Here is a 16,711-nt window from a genome sequence, read left to right as displayed (position 1 = left end):
CCGGGGAGTCAAGGCAGAGGGACGGGCGACAACTCCCGGACTACCGGGCGACGGACCCTTGGAGAATTTGGACGAGTGCATCAGACATAGAACGGAAAACGTCATTGCGAGTCGCCTTGGAGTGCGATGTCCGCATGCTGGTGATGCCGGACCCTTCCGGCGGACGAGTGTATCACGTCGACTTGGGCCCCTTGGTCATTGTCAACGACGAGGGATTCAGGGGTTTTGTTTTGGTCGTGATGCCCAAACGGGGATAGTCCCTGGGTGCTAAGGGGAACAGCAAGAAAAAGGGCTAGGGTTGTCTAATGACGTTATTCCAAGACTCTTAATGTGCAAGGCGGTGAGGGGGTCTTGAGGGGATATCGAACGGCAGAATAGTCCAGCTTGGTGGGGCCGATTGGGTGGAATTGGGATGGAATTGGGAGAAAGTGGGATTGACCAGTTGGAATTGGCTCGACAACAGCTCTCCTCCGGCTGCCGGTTCCTCCTCAAGTTGCCGGCAATTCCCCCCCAAGTCCCCCAAGTCGCGCGATTGTTGGCACCACTCAACCGCAATCAACCGCCGAACATCGTTGCAACTGACCCAGATCTCCTTCTCTCTCCGCCCCGTCTGGTCTGGGTTGGGCAACCGACTCTCTCTCTCTCTCTCTCTGACTCTCTCAAACACATAGGATACACAATGTCCTCCACTACAGCTATCCGACTAGCTGCGCGCCCTTCCTCTTGGAGGGGCACCGGCGCATTATCATCCGGTCGTCCTCTCTCCCAACTCGCTTCCCTACCACGAAGATCGATAAACCCCTCGATAAGCGGTATGCGCCAGGGCACGCTTCGCCTATCCATCCACGACGGCCGTCTTTTCTTCTCGACCCAACCTCCCAAAGACACCCCCGAGAATAAGAACAACAAGGAGACCGAATCCTCCAATGTCATTTTCATGCCACCACCTCCCCCGGCGCAGACCGAGGCCCCGTCGTCAGGGTCAGCCAAAGAAGACACCACCGATGCCACCAACAAGTCCGAAACAGAAACACCCACAGCTGCTTCCGAGTCCGAAACCTCCAAATCTTCCGAGTCCGACGTGTCCAGCGCTTCCACCAGCGACAGCGCCAACTCGTCCGAGACTACTACTACATCAGAGACCACCACAGAAAACGGCAACAATGACACAGCCCAACCCGAACTCCCCTCCCGCACCGAAGCCCACCGCGCCCGCCTCTCTGCCCGCTTCTCCACCATAATGGACAACTTCCAAACCCGCCTGCTAACCGCCACCCAAACCCTCAACGATCTCACGGGGTACTCAGCCATCGAGCAAATCAAGCGGAAAAACGCCGAGCTGGAAGTTGCCCACGGGCAGGCCCAGTCACGCTTGCGCGACGCCCGACACAACTACAAGAGCTTAACCATGCATCGGGCATCGACGCAGCGCGAGGTGACCACTCTTTTGGCTCGGAAGGATACGTGGAACCCACTCGACCTGGAACGCTTCACGAGCCTGTACCGCCTCGACCACGAGCTGGAAGCGCAAGTAGCGCAAGCAGCGCAGGAGTTGACCGAAGCCGAAACCGAAGAGTCGCGGTTGTCCGCCGACTTGAACGCCGGGATACTCAAGCGGTACCACGAGGAACAGATCTGGAGCGATCGAATCAGGCGGCAGTCGACGTGGGGCACGTGGGGACTGATGGGTGTCAACGTTTTGCTTTTCCTGGTGCTGCAGTTCGTTGCCGAGCCGTGGCGAAGGAAGAGGTTGATGAAGGGGATTGCTGAGAACGAAAAGGGTGTGATTGACGAGGTCAGACATGAGTTGGGCCAAGTAAGGCAGGCGCTGGAGGCGAGTGGGTTGAGAGAGACGGCGCATTTGGCGAGGTTGATGGAGCAGGAGAGAGAGATTCAGGCGTTGGCGTCTACTTCGTCTTCTGGGGAATCCCAGGGAGGAGGAAGAAATGAAGGAGAAGTCGAGATGGACATTGGCGCAGAGTTCATGGCCGCCGCCGCCGAGGAGGCTGCGGAAGAGGCTGCCACCGCCCAACAACAACAACACCAAACACCAGAGACACAAGAAGAATCGCAACAACCACCACTAACGTGGAAGCAAACCGCCCAAAAATGGCAACAAACGCTCTCAGACCCTCAACAAATCAAGGCCGCCGTCGTCGACCTCTACAGCGACAGGAGGATAGATCTCAAGATGCGGGACGTGTCGCTGCTGGCCCTGGAGAGCGCGGCGACGGGTGCGGCCGTGGTTGCCAGCGTCGCATTTTTTGTTTTGCGCAGCAGTGGAAGCGGGAAGGCTTGATTCGGTCTATTATGATTTTCCTTCTTCTCTTTAACAAATAGATTAGAGCCTTTGGGGGGGTTTTCGTGTTGTCGTGTGTGTGTCTCAAAAAAAGATTATAGCTGCATTGGAAGGGAAGCAAGGGAGCGGGCTTTTTACTAGAACGCTGGTTGCTCGGTTGCGGTTGTATGTTGTTGTATGATCGGTTGTAAGCTGGTGTTGTTGTTGCAGCATGACTTCTTCTTTTATTTGTTTTATATCTATATCTTATATATGATGAATGATGATGTATATAGACAGACGTTTCTTCTTGTATACATTGGCCATCCTCACATCGTATTTAATCGACGGCAATTTTGAGAAGACAAAGAGACGAAAAAAAAAAAAAAAATGGGGAGGGTTTAGACTGAAGAGGAAGACAAGCTACCACTACCTACTCTTCTAGTGTACAATACACACCGAACAACCCCTTAATAGCAAACTCTTCCATCATGGTATCTCAAACAACGCTGACTTCAAGATCTAAGTAAAAAGCCCGAACCAGTGTTCAACCAAAGCGAAAAGCAACTAAACCTTCTCTTTCGTGCAACCTCGAGTCTAAACTTCCAAACCCCCCCCCCCGAATCGAAAGGCTTTATCATTTCGCTTGTTCTTCTTTCTCTTTCTATAGGTTAAGTATTGTTCAATAACTATTAGATCCTCTTCTCAACCTTCAACCCACACCACAACCTTGGTGCCGCCTTGTGGTTTCAATTCTTCTCCTTTTTATAGCATCACCACACTACGTTGCTCGCCGCGCACCCAACTTTGGTACGTGTTCATCATCCTCCAACAATACTAGCACACCGCCAATCGACTTGAACAGACGAGACAACGCTAGGTTGTTTACTCAAAGTCGGCCGTGTACGAGAAGCCTCTGAACTCTTCTTGCATGGCTTGAGAGAGGACTATACAAACGGACGGGGTTAGTTACGAGAAAGTTGCCTAGTTGGGTTCTGATGTGATAAAACTTACCTGACTGAACGGGTGTGAGCACCGGAGTGACACTAGTAAACTCGCTATCGAAGTTGCTCGTATCCGTCGCGCTCTTGATCTGGGGCAGGAAGGGCGGCTGCACCCGTTTGTGGTAGATGTCGTCCCAGTTGATGTTCCTGAAGAAGGGCTGCGACATGATCTCCTGGGCGTCGGTTGGGCCGCTACCCAGACGCTGGTCAGGCTCGCGCGTGAGGAGCTTCTGCAGAATCGACACGCTGTCTCTGGGCATGTGAATAGGGTAAAGCGGCTCGTCGGCCAGAATGGCATCGTAGATTTCGTCCTCGTCTTCACCACGGAATGGGGACTGCTGGAGAAGCATCTGATAGATCAGAACGCCAAATGCCCACCAGTCAACCGCCCTGCCGTACTTCTTGTCCAGGAGAATCTCGGGCGCCATAAATTCGGGAGTACCGCAGAAGGTGCTCGTGGTCGAACCGTACCACATGTCCTCCTTGCACAGACCGTAGTCGGCAATCTTGATGTGTCCGTCAAGAGTCAAGAGAATGTTGTCGAGCTTCAGATCACGATAGATGACGCCGTTCTCGTGGAAATACTTGAGTGCCAAGCAGACCTCAGCGGCATAGAATCTGAACCGAGTTAGTCACTGCTGTAACTTCAGAAGATACAAAGAAGAACTTACTGAGCACGCTTGGTGCCAAACATTCCACGCTGAATGTGCAACATCAAATCACCACCGCTGATATACTCCATGACGAAGTAGACCCTTGTCTCAGTCTGGAAGCAGGCATGGAGGTTTGTCAGGAAGGGGTGACGCTCGCGGTTGGCAATCAGGAAGACGCGCTTCTCCGACCTGATGCTTTCCACTTCGTCATTCTCGATGATAAACTCCTTCTTCAACACCTTAATGGCATACAACTTCCGGCTCTTCTTGGTCTCCGCAAGCATGACCTTGCCGAAGTTACCCTTACCAAGCACAGCGAGGAAGTTGAAATGGTCAAGGCCGATTCTCATACCCGTGCCGGGGTCAGTGGCCGATGGTAGCGGCTTCTTAGTCGGAACTGGAACTCCGGAGGCGGACGGTACCACCTGGTTATCATAGGATGGCGTCACAGGCTGAGGCTTGCTAATAGGCGTCTGAGGATTCTGCTGATACATTGGTGAGACCTGCTGAGGTGTCTGTTGTTGCTGCTGCTGTTGCTGTTGGGGACGAGCCTGAGGTGGGCTTGAGTAGGCGTCGATATTAGCATAGTCCGCCGGGTTATACTTCCGTTGCTGCGGCGAGCCATATCCCTGCTGCTGCTGGGCGGAGTACTCGTCGTCCCGAGAATCCGGTCGTCCATAGCCGGGGGAACCACCAAAGTCGGGTATCGAACCGGCTTGCGAAGGCTGAGAGCTATGCTTTGGTGCCATAGCCGCAGCCGCAGCCGCCGAGGCGGTTGTTGAGCTGGTAGAGGTCCTGTCGGGGCCGACTGGCCTGGGCGTTGTCTGGCTGTACATGAGTTTGGCAGCCTCGGTTGCCTCAGGCGAAGCGATTGACGTATAAGCAGTCGAACCGCTATACGTTGATGCCTGAGCGATCGACCCGGACGAGATGGAAGTTTTGCTTCCCGGCCTAAGGGTACGCTCACTCATCGAGGACGCCTTATCCTTATGAGTCTTCTTCTGCGTTCGCATACCCTCCAAGATCTGGTTGGCGACAGCCATAGACATGCCACAGAAGTCAGGAACAAGATGCACGCATTGCGCGTGGGCTGTAAGAGCACATTCTGTCACAATTGTCAGCATATCGGCCTCCAAAACAGGGGCGAACTAAACATACCTGAGCATTTCCTCGAGTTCTTCTTGGATCCAATTGGTAGCATGTAACCGCAATGGCAGCACCAGTTGGCGGTAAGGTTGGAGAAAGGAATAAAGCGATGAGGGATACGGTGATTGATCTTTTCCTCGTCAGGATCAGTCTCGGCATTACTCTTGCTGATGCACTTGGTAACAACGCTGGTGTAGCACTTGGTGTGGCAAGTGTACTTGCAATCCTCGCACTGCATACCAGCGGAGTACTTGAGGAAATCGCCGCATAGCGCACAGCGCATAATGTTGTAGAACTGCTTCTGGACAAACTTGTGTCCATACATCTCGTGGACTTCCTCCTTGCGCTGGCGGACGGCACCCTTGCGACCCAGCCTGTCCATGCCCTGAGGACGAGCCCCCTTGATGAAGTTGAAACTGAGGTGGATCTGGCCATAAGGCTCCAGGTTGAACCAACCGTCTACAGGCTGTGAAACAACTTGGGATGGCGGAGGCGCCTGGGGTGGGATCATGGTGTTTTGCTCCTGTGATCCAGGGGATGTTGGCGGTGCCGCAAACTGAGGACTCTGGGCGCCCATTGGGAATTGCGGCGGAGGAGCTCTGGAGCCAACGCGGTCTGCCGAAACCCAACCTGCGGACGTCATTTCGGCTTCGATCTTCTTTCGGCGAAGTTCCTCGACGATGTCCGAAATTCGGACCCAGAGCATGGCGATAGGCACGGGATGCTCGGCGGGCTTATCATAAACCGTAAACTCGATTTCGTTCGTCTTATCGACCGGGAAAGTGTGGAATTCGGCTTCCCACTTGTCGTTTCGCGAAGGCTTTGTGCGCGCGACAACTATATCTTCGGCCTTAACAGCGATGAATGTTTCGGGGGAGCGAGCGAAACGACCGAGGGGCGCATGGTCGACATCCTTTACAGCCAGAATGCGAATAGAAAGAGTACCGCTCAGGGGTTTCCTAAGGGCTGGCAGGTTGATGCTGTCGTCTATAGGTTGAATTAAAAATTAGTAAAAGGAGTACTGGTGAAAGCAGCATGAAGGGGAGGAATTCTACCATCTGGACCATCAACATCGATGTCGATGTGCAACTCTTCATATCTCTTGAGTGCCTGCTTCAAGAGGACAATCTTTTGTTTACTTTCGACACGCTTGGCGGCAGCGTCAAGCTTGCTCTTCTTATCACCTTCCATCTGATAGAGCTGTACCATCTTCTCAATGCCCTTTAGGTACTGTTCTTCCACGTTGAGCTTGAACTGAATTTGGGACAACATCAGCTGGATGCGAGGTCCAAGATGTGGGGTATCGAACTTGATTAGATCTGTAGTTCCCTCAACGTCAGTTACACGGAATATATCTAAAAGGAGACTGGTCCAAGGAAGATGTTCAACTTACCGAGCCTCGTGTAATTAGGACGCGCCCGTGGAACAGTAGAGTCAGGAGGACCACCGGGATAAGGAGCAGAGGTGGGCATCAGAGGACCGCTGCCCTGACTCTGGTGAGAGCTGTGGCCGCGTACGTCCTCCTTGGGAGGAGGAGAGGGGGCGCCGTAGCCCTCGAAGTCGTCGACGGACTGTCGGTGGGAGCCGGACATTGGGCTGGCACCGAGCGACATGTTGTCGACGCCATGGCCGAGTCTCCTCATCTGCAGTTCGCGCAGCTTCTCCTCGAAGAACTCGAGATTCCTCCTCCCTTCGCGCATCTGGGTGTCGAGCTTGGAGCGGACCTGCTCATTGTTTGTCTGCTGGCGCATGGCCTGCGCAGCATTGATCAAAGCCTTTTCGCGCTCGATCTTCTTGGAGATGTCGTGGACCTTGTCTTCGTCGTTCATGGTGGCGGTATTGGGCCCGGCGGACCGATGGCGACGGTGGAAGATGGATCACTTGGAGAGGATGAAAGGTAAAGATGCTCCTGGCAATACTAATGTCCGATGGTGACGGGGTCGGAGTCGGTGTCGGCAGTGGAAGAGCGGGGGAGGGGGGGAAGGAGAGGGAGGACGACGGGATGTGATCCGGACGACTAAAATGCTGCTGGCATGCCAGTATGACATGCAACGGATGCGTCGTGGTGGTTGGTGATGGACGGTTCAGTTGAGCACTTCCCGGGTGGAAGGCGAGGCGAGCCAAAAAGGCAACTTGGCAGCGAGGACGGATAAGGAGGTCCAGCCAGGAGGGAGGGATGGAGGTCGAGGGTACCTCTAGGTGCTATGGACACTTTATAAGGCAGACACTGATTGGAGTGCTACGCTGCTGGCCCGGACCTAGACGTCGGGTAGGTAGGCAGGTAATGGAGGAGATAGTGGCGGCGGGGCAGCAATTAGCATTAACAGAGAGAAAAGGCGGGTTTTGCCTTTTTCGACTGAACGAGGAGGCTTCAATGTGCAAGATGGAAAGGCTCAGATTAGCAGGTACTGCAGAGAGAGGTATGATGCTAACGATGGCGGGGTTTTGTGTGTTTCGCATAGGTTTGGCGGCGGCGGCCCTTGTCGATTCGACGAGCCAAACAGCCAGTGGGCATCCAGACGGAAGACGACGATGCCTGGTACTGCACGCTGAGCGGTCGAAGTACGCACAGGCAGTTCGGGGCAAAGGCGGGCAGGTCACTTCCTTGTTAGCAACGTCCACTTTTCCCCTTGAAGAGGCGGGGATCGCGTGGTTTTGATCCAACACTTCCATTTGTCGACTGGACTTCCGGTTCCCAGTCAGGTACCTCGCCCGCTAGGTGTCTTTCATTCTTTAGTATTTCCATTATCACTAGAACAATGAAATACACCTTGAGATATACGGCAACCGCATATACTACTCAAGCGGGAAATCTCGAGGCCAACAGTCACCGTTTCTTCTTTGAATTTACGCGCGACGAGCCCATTCCATGCAGTGTTCTTTACCACCCCATCATCCAAAGGGGTGTGGTTCTTGGGGACTAACAAAAATCTACGATAGCCTCGTCTTGGCATCAGATGGTTCCGAATCGGCGCATTTTCAAACAGTCAACAACACTAACAGCAGCGACCCTCTTGGAATGGAACCCTTTTGTTTGCATGTCACGCACAGCTCACACAGACAGACTGTTGGGCAGCCACAGGCAATGACTACCCGAACAGGAGATGGGCACCTCCACACATCGATACCTATACGACACCGTCACGACGGGAGTGGATGGCCTTGGTCTGCCTGGTGCGCTGATACCGTACCGTAGGACTGTTGAACTGGTGGTGCAGGGCGTTGGTAGGACTTCCCTTCCGCACTCACTTGGGATATGGGATTGGAAGCCCGGAGACCGAGGGGTGTCAGTGGGCGTAGTAGGTATCGAAACGGGTACGTGCACTTGAGTTCAGTTGGTGGCGCACCTTGAACCGCTTGAGTTTGGAGGGCTGTGATTGGGCATGCCGAATCACACTTTGGGGACCTTGATCACGCAGTCGACTTTCTTTCACCCGTCGACAGTTCACCCTCGAAAAGTCTGTTAGCACGGCACTTTCAAAGTCTTTCACCACTTTAAAGATGGCTAGAGGTAGGGGCCATTCCTGCTTGTTGCTCGCTATAAGTACAGTCTTGGTGCGATATGTAGGGGACACCATTAATTGTTGTTCATAACCTCTGACTCTAGCTCGGTTTGGACCAATAGAACCGCCGGAAAATCATGTCCTCTTTCTGCCTTGTCAGAAGACGTTGTAGGTTTCGCACTAACAAATCTCAAAGGTTGATCTGTGTATAAAGACCTCACATGTTAACCGCCTGACTTTTGAGAACGCCATGGCCCGAAAAAGTCCTGATGTGCAAGTATTTAGGCAATGATGACGGCGACTTGAGACAGAGGAGACAAACCCCATTTGGAGTCTCGACAGGAAAGGCGGTCATGGTGTGCCCATCCATGTCTTAGGATGCATACCTACACTACACTAATGTGATGGGTTGCGGGTTAGGGATAAATAAGCTGGAAATTGTCCAAGCCGAAGAAGCTGGATTTCGTCCCAAGACTCGACTGGTTTCCTACCCGAATGACACAGTAGAGATTCGATACTTGTAGTGAACGAAGCTCCGGAAACTCATGACCGAAGTCAGGTTTGAGAATGCAGGGATGTAGGACTTAAGGGGTGAGCCAAACGGCTGGTTTATAAACCGGAAAGAGTTGTAGATGACGAGGAGTTCGAATATCAAGAGACCCGTCAACTTTCCATCGGCTTCGTCCTCGGTTATCCTCGAGTGGAATCACTTTGAAGACTAGTTGCGCGCGCCAAAGGCATGTCAGTATCCGTAGGCACATATCGCAGGATGAATGACAGCAAACCGGCGTCAGGTAAGTACTTGTTGCATATGTTGACGGAGCACTGTGGATGTTGCGTTCGATCAAACTCCCATGTCTCATGGACATTGCCAGCCAGATCAATGTACGACGGATCATCGCATCTCGCACGGCTCCCAAGTCATGTAAAGAAAACCGAAAAATCAAGAAAATCAGAAAGAAACCGGAATGAGTAATCGAAAAAATGGCTTGCTGAATATTCTAGATCATGACAAGGTGCTTCCTGCCCCTTTTGAAATTCGGCATCCCCTTAACTCCATGATATCCTAACCAATATGCACATGCACACCCTTATATAACACTACCATCAAAACACACATCGACAGTCAACCCGCCATCTTAAGCAGTGTACTGCTTCTGGAGGGTCTTGGCAATAGTGTTAAGCTGGATGTTGCTGGTACCCTCGTAAATGGCACCGATCTTGCTGTCACGGAAGAACTTCTCAGCAAGGCCCTCACGGACGAAGCCCATGCCGCCCATCCACTCGACAGCGAGACCGGAGACGCGGCCGGCGACCTGGGAAGCGTAAAGCTTGGCCATGGCGGCGTCCATGACGAAATCCTCGCCGGCTTCCTTCTTGCGGGCGGCGTTGTAGACGAGCGCGCGCGCGGCGGCGATCTCGGTGTAGGACTGGGCGATCTGGTGCTGCATGCCCTGGAACTCACCGACGAGCTGGCCAAACTGCTTGCGGTCGTTCCACACGTACTTGACCGCGTTCTCCCACGCACCGAGCGCGAGACCGGTCATCTGGGCGCCGATGCCGATGCGGCCCTCGTTGAGGATGCCAATGGCGTACTTGTAGCCCTCGCCGACCTTGCCGAGAATGTTCTCCTTGGGGACCTCGACGTCGTCAAAGTTGAGCACGCACGTGCTGGAGGCCTTGATGCCGAGCTTCTTCTCCTTCTTGGCGATGCTGAAGCCCTTCATGCCCTTCTCGACGATGAAGGCGGTAATACCGCGGTAGCCCTTGCTGGGGTCGACATTGGCGAAAACAATGAAGAAGTCGGCCTCCATACTGTTGGTGATCCACATCTTGCTGCCATTGATCTTGTAGCCGTTCTCTGTCTCGACGGCGCGGGTGGCTAGGGCAAAGGCATCAGAGCCAGAGACTGGCTCGGACAAACAGAAGGAACCGACGGTGTTGGTGGCCAGCTTGGGGAGGTACTTCTTCTTGAGCGCCTCGCTACCCCAGCGAATGACGGCGGTATTGACAAGGGTGTTGTGGACGTCAACCATGACGGATACCGAGGGGTCGATGCGGGCGAGCTCCTCAATACAAACAATGGCGGCGGTGAAGTTCATGCCGGCACCGCCGTACTCCTCGGGAATCTCGACACCCATAATACCCTGCTCGAAAAGCTGCTCGACAATGGCGGGGTCCATAGCCTCGGCCTCATCCATATCGCGGACCTTGGGGAGAATGACATCGTTGGCGAACTTCTGGACAGTCTCGGCCATGGCGGTCTCAACCTCAGAGAAGTGCGTGATGGGGGTTGGCGGCAGATCGGTTATGTCCCGGCGAGGGGAGGTGGTGGAAAGAGGGCGAGCGCTATCTCGGGAAACCAAGTATTAGCATATTGCCTGCTCCCTCTTCTAGGCCATCTCTTTTGAGACCAGACCAAGCATGAGACGAGATGGCAAAACTTACCATTGGACGACAGGAGTTCTGGAAAGTCTGGGAGCGGAAACAGCCTGAGCCCTGCGGACGGCGGGACGCAAAACCCTAGTGAACGACTTCATTGTGTCTGATGCGTATGTGTTATGATTAAAGAACCGATCGGAGACCTGGCGCGAGTGCTGTCTAAGAAGAACGAAGAGGTCAGAGATAATGGAAGAAAAAAGGCGGAAAGGGTATCAAATGCTTGGAGAAGGAGAACTGGAGGTGTGATGGAACGAGCTTCGGGTACTTATAAGTCGCGGGACACTGTACAGCGGAGCTAACACTAACGACCAGATGAAATATGTACTTATGTAGCTCCGTAACAATGATCCGTGGAGTATTGGATGGAAGGCAAGCAACAGTGACAGCGTGGGCTCAAGATAAGGTGAAGAGAGTCCCGATTTCTCTTGACCTTTGCATCATATGCATCTCCTACACCTTCGATGTGTCTAACCTGTCACTATGCATTCGATATACAGAACAGATCATTATCGCAGAAGCCCACGCGGTATTCGAGGAGATAGGTGCGTACACCTTGATAGCAGGATACCTACGGGCAACCGGGACAAGAGCTCTACTGTTAGCTCTCTCCATGCCTCTCTCTCTTTCAGTAATTCAAAAGCCAAGCCAGCGGGTAATAAAGGTCAATGGCATTGGCCGGCACACGGCCGATATGCTGTGAACAGCTGGGTCAAGTGTCTCCCCTCTGCCGAGGTAAGTTCTCCACCATTCACAAAGCTCCAAACTGGCCCTCTTCAGAGGTCATTTTCCCCACAAAGATTTCCTTGGCCGGGGTAAACGGTGGCCACGACAGGGATTGGTTTGGGGGGGGGACACGGTAGAGACGGGACATCGGAGGAGGGACACTCTCTCTCGAATGGACCTTGATGATGGCCGGGCACGGGGCGCGGCGAGCGGTGACCATTGTTGCTGGATCGTGTTTGATCGTGAATTGCAAATCATGGATCGTGAACGAGAAGGCAAAACAGAGCCAGACGAGCGATACAAATGGAACGACGAGGTGCCAACGAACGAGTTCAATGAAACGAACGGAATGGAAAACAAATGCCATGTGACTGTCAGTCAGTTTGTCGCAGGCTCACAATTAACCGATGATTGCCGCACACTGAAGCATACCCAATGGCTTCCGTCCCTCGAGCGATAGGTACGTACCTTCTTGGCTCGGCTTATTTCCACGTGTCTCATCCCGTGACACGAAAAATGTTCCCACACTGGTACCGCCCGCCGCCGCCGCCGGCCCTGCGTGCGCCTGCCGGGCCTGGGGAACCGCTATCCCGTACTGTACCGCGTGTTGCGCGCCGCGACCGACCGAACTTGACGATTTCGGAGCCGGGTTCGTTGTTCATCCCGCCATCAGCAAGATCCACAAAATCACAAGATGGCGACGACTTTCTTGCGGAACTTGTTTTCGCAGGCGCAGCCGTCGCTGCTACGGCGGCCGCTGATGCCATCGTCCTCTTCCATCCTTCCTGCTGCTGCGCGGTTGTTCTCCAGCACTCCGGCGCAGAATGCCACTCTTAACCAGGTCATGAGGGTAAGTGATGATGAGGCTATCCCCAACCCGCCTACCTACCTACCTACCTACCTATGTACCTATCACCACTTTGGTTCCCATGCTACTACCACAGCCCTACGTCCTGCGTCCAATTCAATCCGATCAAAAGCTAACCACTCTTATCTTCATTCCTCCAGGGTTGCCGTAAGCCCCAACGTGCCCGCCACGCCGTCTCCCCTGCCCTGTCCTCCATCAAGTCTCCCGCGCTCAAGGGTGTGTGTGTCAAAGTCGGCATCACGCGTCCCAAGAAGCCCAACTCGGGCGAACGCAAGACTGCCCGTGTCCGTCTTTCCACGGGTAAGGTCATCACGGCCTACATCCCCGGCGAGGGCCACAACATCTCGCAGCACAGTGTCGTGCTCGTGCGTGGCGGTAGAGCCCAGGATTGTCCTGGTGTGAGGTATCATCTTGTTAGAGGTGCTTTGGATTTGGTAAGTTTTTCCCTGAGAAGAAAAATCCCTAAATGGAGACCCCTGGATGGAGGGAGAGACAGAAGGAGAAAAAAAGGGGAAGATGGGTGTTTAGTTTGTGGAAATGACGTGCTGACAAAGGATGGTGATAAAACAGGCCGGTGTTGCTACTCGTATGTCTAGTCGTAGCAAGTACGGTACCAAGAAGCCCAAGAAGGCCTCTGTTGGTTAAGCAGCTAGCACAACAGAGCACAATTGAGATGATACCCCCCTGGTTACATGGCAATAGGATGATGATGATGTGATGTGAGCGTGGTGGAGGTGCTTAAGCTTCATCCATGTAGTTCATCATTCCGCATCCTAAACTATGTGTCCGTGTACTATAAGGAAATAAAAGGTGCATGACAGGATATCGGCGTCCATATTCCTTGTATTACGACTGTCGAAGACTGGCCATCCATTTTCAAGATGATACAACACCGAAGACGAGATAATGGATCGACTGGCAGCTTCGGGGAAGGACGGAGACACTGGACCAACTGTTTTGCTGTCAACTTGCCTTTTCACACCTGGCAATACCAGGGTTATCTCAGCAGTAACAACCTAACCCTAAGTGATTGTGTCATGATTTCCTTAACGCCCCTTATAGCCCTTTCTTGTCCATCAAAACACTCAGAAAACGCAGCTTCGTTTTTGCCCAACCTTTCCCATTTATAGGTCCATGTTTCTAGGCAATTGGGTTGTACCACCAATTGTGAACGGAAAAGTCATTATAACGATAATACATTCTAGGGAATGTCCGCTTTTGTTTTTATTTGCAGACCTGTTTCCCCAACATAAAGCCTTAATCCCCACACCCTCAGAACTGTTTCTTCTTCGCCTCCTTCTAATCCGACTGATCTTGCCAGCCTTCTGGCTTCGGAAGACCATTAAGCTCGTAGTACCTCGAAGTGCCTGATAAGTGATTGGGGTCAGTGGACGGCTCAGTAAGAGAAGGGAACTTCCGGGTAAGACTTACAAGAATACCCCTTCCAGTCAAAGTTCTCCTTGGGGTTGCAGTGGCACTTGCGGTCGAGACGGAACTGCTCTCCGGTGGGGCAGTGAGTGAAGGGAACGTGGTAGTAGGCAATGTCGTTGAAGAAGTGGATTTCCTCCTTCTTCAACATCAAGCCGGCGGCAATAGAGTGGACCGGGGCATCGCCCCAGCGCTCATAGAAGAAACCACCATCCTGATCCAGAGACTCGAAGTAGTCGGTGTAGGCCTTGGAGCGAAGCCAGTTGAGGCTACCAATCTCAAAGTTGGACCACTATAATGTTGTTAGACTAAACTTGTCGCAAGCTGTGAATCCTCACGGACAATACTTACAAAGTGGCACTTGTTGTAGGTCTTGCCACCATCGTCACTGAGGAAAGCCATGGAGTTGCCCTCAGCAATGTGCTCGGGGTGGTTCTTGATGAACTTGGTAACGCTGTCCCAGAGGGTCGGGATAGTCTCGAAGTACTCGTAAAGGCTGAGCACGAAGCTGTACTTCTTGTTGTTCTCGTGCATGAAGCGGAAAGGATCGTAGTGGATGTCGCAGTGGAACTCGACGCTCGGCTCGACGCGCCAGTAGTAGTCGTAGTTCATCATGAGGGGCTGGCGGAAGAAGAAGCCGGACTCAAAACGGCACATGTGGCGGTAGCTGATACTGTCACCGTAGATGATCTTGCGCTGTCTCATGTCCTCGCGAACCTTTTTGGCCTTCTCCTGGTCGATGTGAGGCGGGAACGACCAGTGCTCGGTCGGAATCTCGCCATAGTACGTCTTGCCGGAGACAAGCGAGGAGGTAACCTTCTTGAAGGTTTCGTCAAACGGCTTGTCGTTGAGGAAGACCCAGTCGTAGTTGTAGCGGCGGTTGAAACGGTCCTCGACTGAGCGGATCGACTTTGCAATTTCCCACACATCGGCGTTGCGAGCCAAGGTGACAAAGGTCGCGTTCATGCGAGGGCCGCCCTTAACGCCAGATAAGTCGTTCCAGCCCGGGTCATTCGGAGTCATGGCCAACGGGTACTGGGCAGGATCGTAGTCGGCGCCATTGCTCTTAGTGGGTGTCTTCTCATCGTGGGCAACTTCGGTGGTGCCTCCGGTGGTACTTCCGGTAGTACTTCCAGTCGATGGCTTCGAGTTTCCGGTGGATTGTTGGAATTTGCCAAAGTTATCTTTTAGGGGGGTCACGACGGATGTCGGGGTAGAGATGAAGTAAAGAACGGCGATAACCTAACGTCATGGTTAGTGGGGTACCGGGAAAGCGAACAGGTACTGTTAAGTGCAGAGCATTGAGCCAAGAAGAGTACCAGAGATGATCAGACTTACAAAAAAGGCAAGGAGGATGTAGCGCACGTAGCGTGCGCTGCCCGCCGCCATGTTGAAGAAATGTGGACTAAAATGAGCCCAAAGTTAAAGTTTGTCGAGTGCAGTGGTGATTGTGTTTCCGAACGTTCGTGTTCGCAGGTCCTGTGGGACAGGATGGACAACGGCTGAAGGCGAGCCACGGAAGGAAGCGACCCGGATCCCTCGTGAATCGCTGCTGCACGACAAGTCTTGAGATGTCCGGATCCCGGGGAGATGTCCGAGATGGAACTGCAGATGGCGTATACGGCCTCGGTGGTTGAAAGAGACAAATCAACCAGGAGAGAAGATGGCCAAACCTGGATCCTGAAAAAGAAGTGCAGTTGAAGGAGGAAGAAGTTCCCTTGGAGGCGGGACGGGAGCCAAGTGTTGTTAGCTGTCAGGGTTCGAAGGCTCGGGCGCAGTCCTGCTAGGGCAGCCCACTGCAGCTTCGTATTGCCTGGTATTGTATGGATATAATGCGGAGGTTTGCTAGGCACACTAATTGGTAGAGGTACCTAGAGGGGTGCCACGTCCGCGTATGCAAAGGGGTACCCGGGCCGTTGGTTGAGAAGAGTCTGGCACTTTTTTAGACTGTAAATACCCCTGGATACTTTTTTCTGATACTTGGGGACTTGGATATTAGAGGAATGTCTAGCATGGAGATGCTGGTATCTCAAGTGTTGTTCATGTTTCGGCCTCTCTAGTTAGGTAGGTGCGAACCAGCCTGTAATGAAAACATCCCAAAAATGTCGGTAGACGTATCTACAACATCTTCAGCAACTAACGTCCGCAAGTGGCCTGAATAATGTCTACATACCGGAAGCTATCGCATTCCATCCCCGTTCGTGATGGTCGCTTGCGGTGCATTCCCCTGAGCACCTCAATGTTTCCGTCCGGCCAGGACCAAAAGATTGGCCGCGGGGGTAGGCGACAGGGAAAGACATTAGGGTGCCCTCGGTGCCCCCACAGCTTCGTCGTCACCTGTATCCGCAGGTACCCCATTATTGCGGGCCGTGACGGTTCTAGCGTGGCCCTGTTAGTAAGGGACAAAAACCCCCTTGAGACGGGCGTCGTCAACTTCCAGGGGCACTGCCTACGACCACTTCAGTTCACATGTCGCATCCGTCAACGGAGGGGTATGTCTTGAGCTTCTTGATCTTTTTACCATGCTGAGAAGTGGCCGATTAGCTCATACCATGACACTTTGGTTAATATGATCTGCTGCCGGCCTGCTCCTTCCGCATTGCTCCTCCGATCGGAGTAGTTCTTCAAGATGGCGAAGAACACTTGAGTCATGGCCGGGCATGATA

The 16,711-nt window shown here is 53.1% G+C and overlaps 5 protein-coding genes across 5 annotated transcripts; 2 read left to right on the top strand and 3 right to left on the bottom strand.

Annotated features, from left to right (window-relative positions):
- Window positions 1-679: 679 nt before the first annotated feature.
- NEUTE1DRAFT_145016 (uncharacterized protein) lies at window positions 680-2,299 on the top strand (the record flags this gene model as incomplete). Its single annotated transcript, XM_009850885.1, has 1 exon — window positions 680-2,299. The coding sequence occupies one exon, from the start codon at window positions 680-682 to the stop codon at window positions 2,297-2,299; it is 1,620 nt and encodes a 539-aa protein (XP_009849187.1).
- An 864-nt stretch (window positions 2,300-3,163) lies between these two features.
- NEUTE1DRAFT_19420 (uncharacterized protein) lies at window positions 3,164-6,910 on the bottom strand (the record flags this gene model as incomplete). The annotated part of the gene is made up of 6 exons (XM_009850398.2): window positions 3,164-3,225; window positions 3,293-3,900; window positions 3,954-5,040; window positions 5,094-6,068; window positions 6,137-6,400; window positions 6,475-6,910. The coding sequence occupies 6 exons, from the start codon at window positions 6,908-6,910 to the stop codon at window positions 3,164-3,166; spliced, it is 3,432 nt and encodes a 1,143-aa protein (XP_009848700.1).
- A 2,644-nt stretch (window positions 6,911-9,554) lies between these two features.
- On the bottom strand, window positions 9,555-11,592 carry NEUTE1DRAFT_145014 (acyl-CoA dehydrogenase mitochondrial precursor; the record flags this gene model as incomplete). The annotated part of the gene is made up of 3 exons (XM_009850884.1): window positions 9,555-10,933; window positions 11,033-11,185; window positions 11,499-11,592. The coding sequence occupies 3 exons, from the start codon at window positions 11,531-11,533 to the stop codon at window positions 9,724-9,726; spliced, it is 1,398 nt and encodes a 465-aa protein (XP_009849186.1).
- A 917-nt stretch (window positions 11,593-12,509) lies between these two features.
- On the top strand, window positions 12,510-13,262 carry NEUTE1DRAFT_37951 (uncharacterized protein; the record flags this gene model as incomplete). The annotated part of the gene is made up of 3 exons (XM_009850422.1): window positions 12,510-12,599; window positions 12,758-13,051; window positions 13,188-13,262. 3 exons carry the CDS (start codon window positions 12,510-12,512, stop codon window positions 13,260-13,262), a joined length of 459 nt encoding a protein of 152 aa, XP_009848724.1.
- A 407-nt stretch (window positions 13,263-13,669) lies between these two features.
- On the bottom strand, window positions 13,670-15,728 carry NEUTE1DRAFT_116293 (alpha-1,2 mannosyltransferase KTR1; the record flags this gene model as incomplete). Its single annotated transcript, XM_009850883.1, has 4 exons — window positions 13,670-13,984; window positions 14,049-14,337; window positions 14,397-15,287; window positions 15,384-15,728. 4 exons carry the CDS (start codon window positions 15,432-15,434, stop codon window positions 13,917-13,919), a joined length of 1,299 nt encoding a protein of 432 aa, XP_009849185.1.
- Between the last annotated feature and the right edge of the window lie 983 nt (window positions 15,729-16,711).

Source organism: Neurospora tetrasperma (genome assembly GCF_000213175.1).
Source record: "Neurospora tetrasperma FGSC 2508 unplaced genomic scaffold NEUTE1scaffold_2, whole genome shotgun sequence".
Lineage (NCBI taxonomy): Eukaryota > Fungi > Ascomycota > Sordariomycetes > Sordariales > Sordariaceae > Neurospora > Neurospora tetrasperma.
The sequence above is the reverse complement of the archived record's forward strand: the minus strand, read 5'-3'. Positions and strand labels throughout refer to the sequence as shown.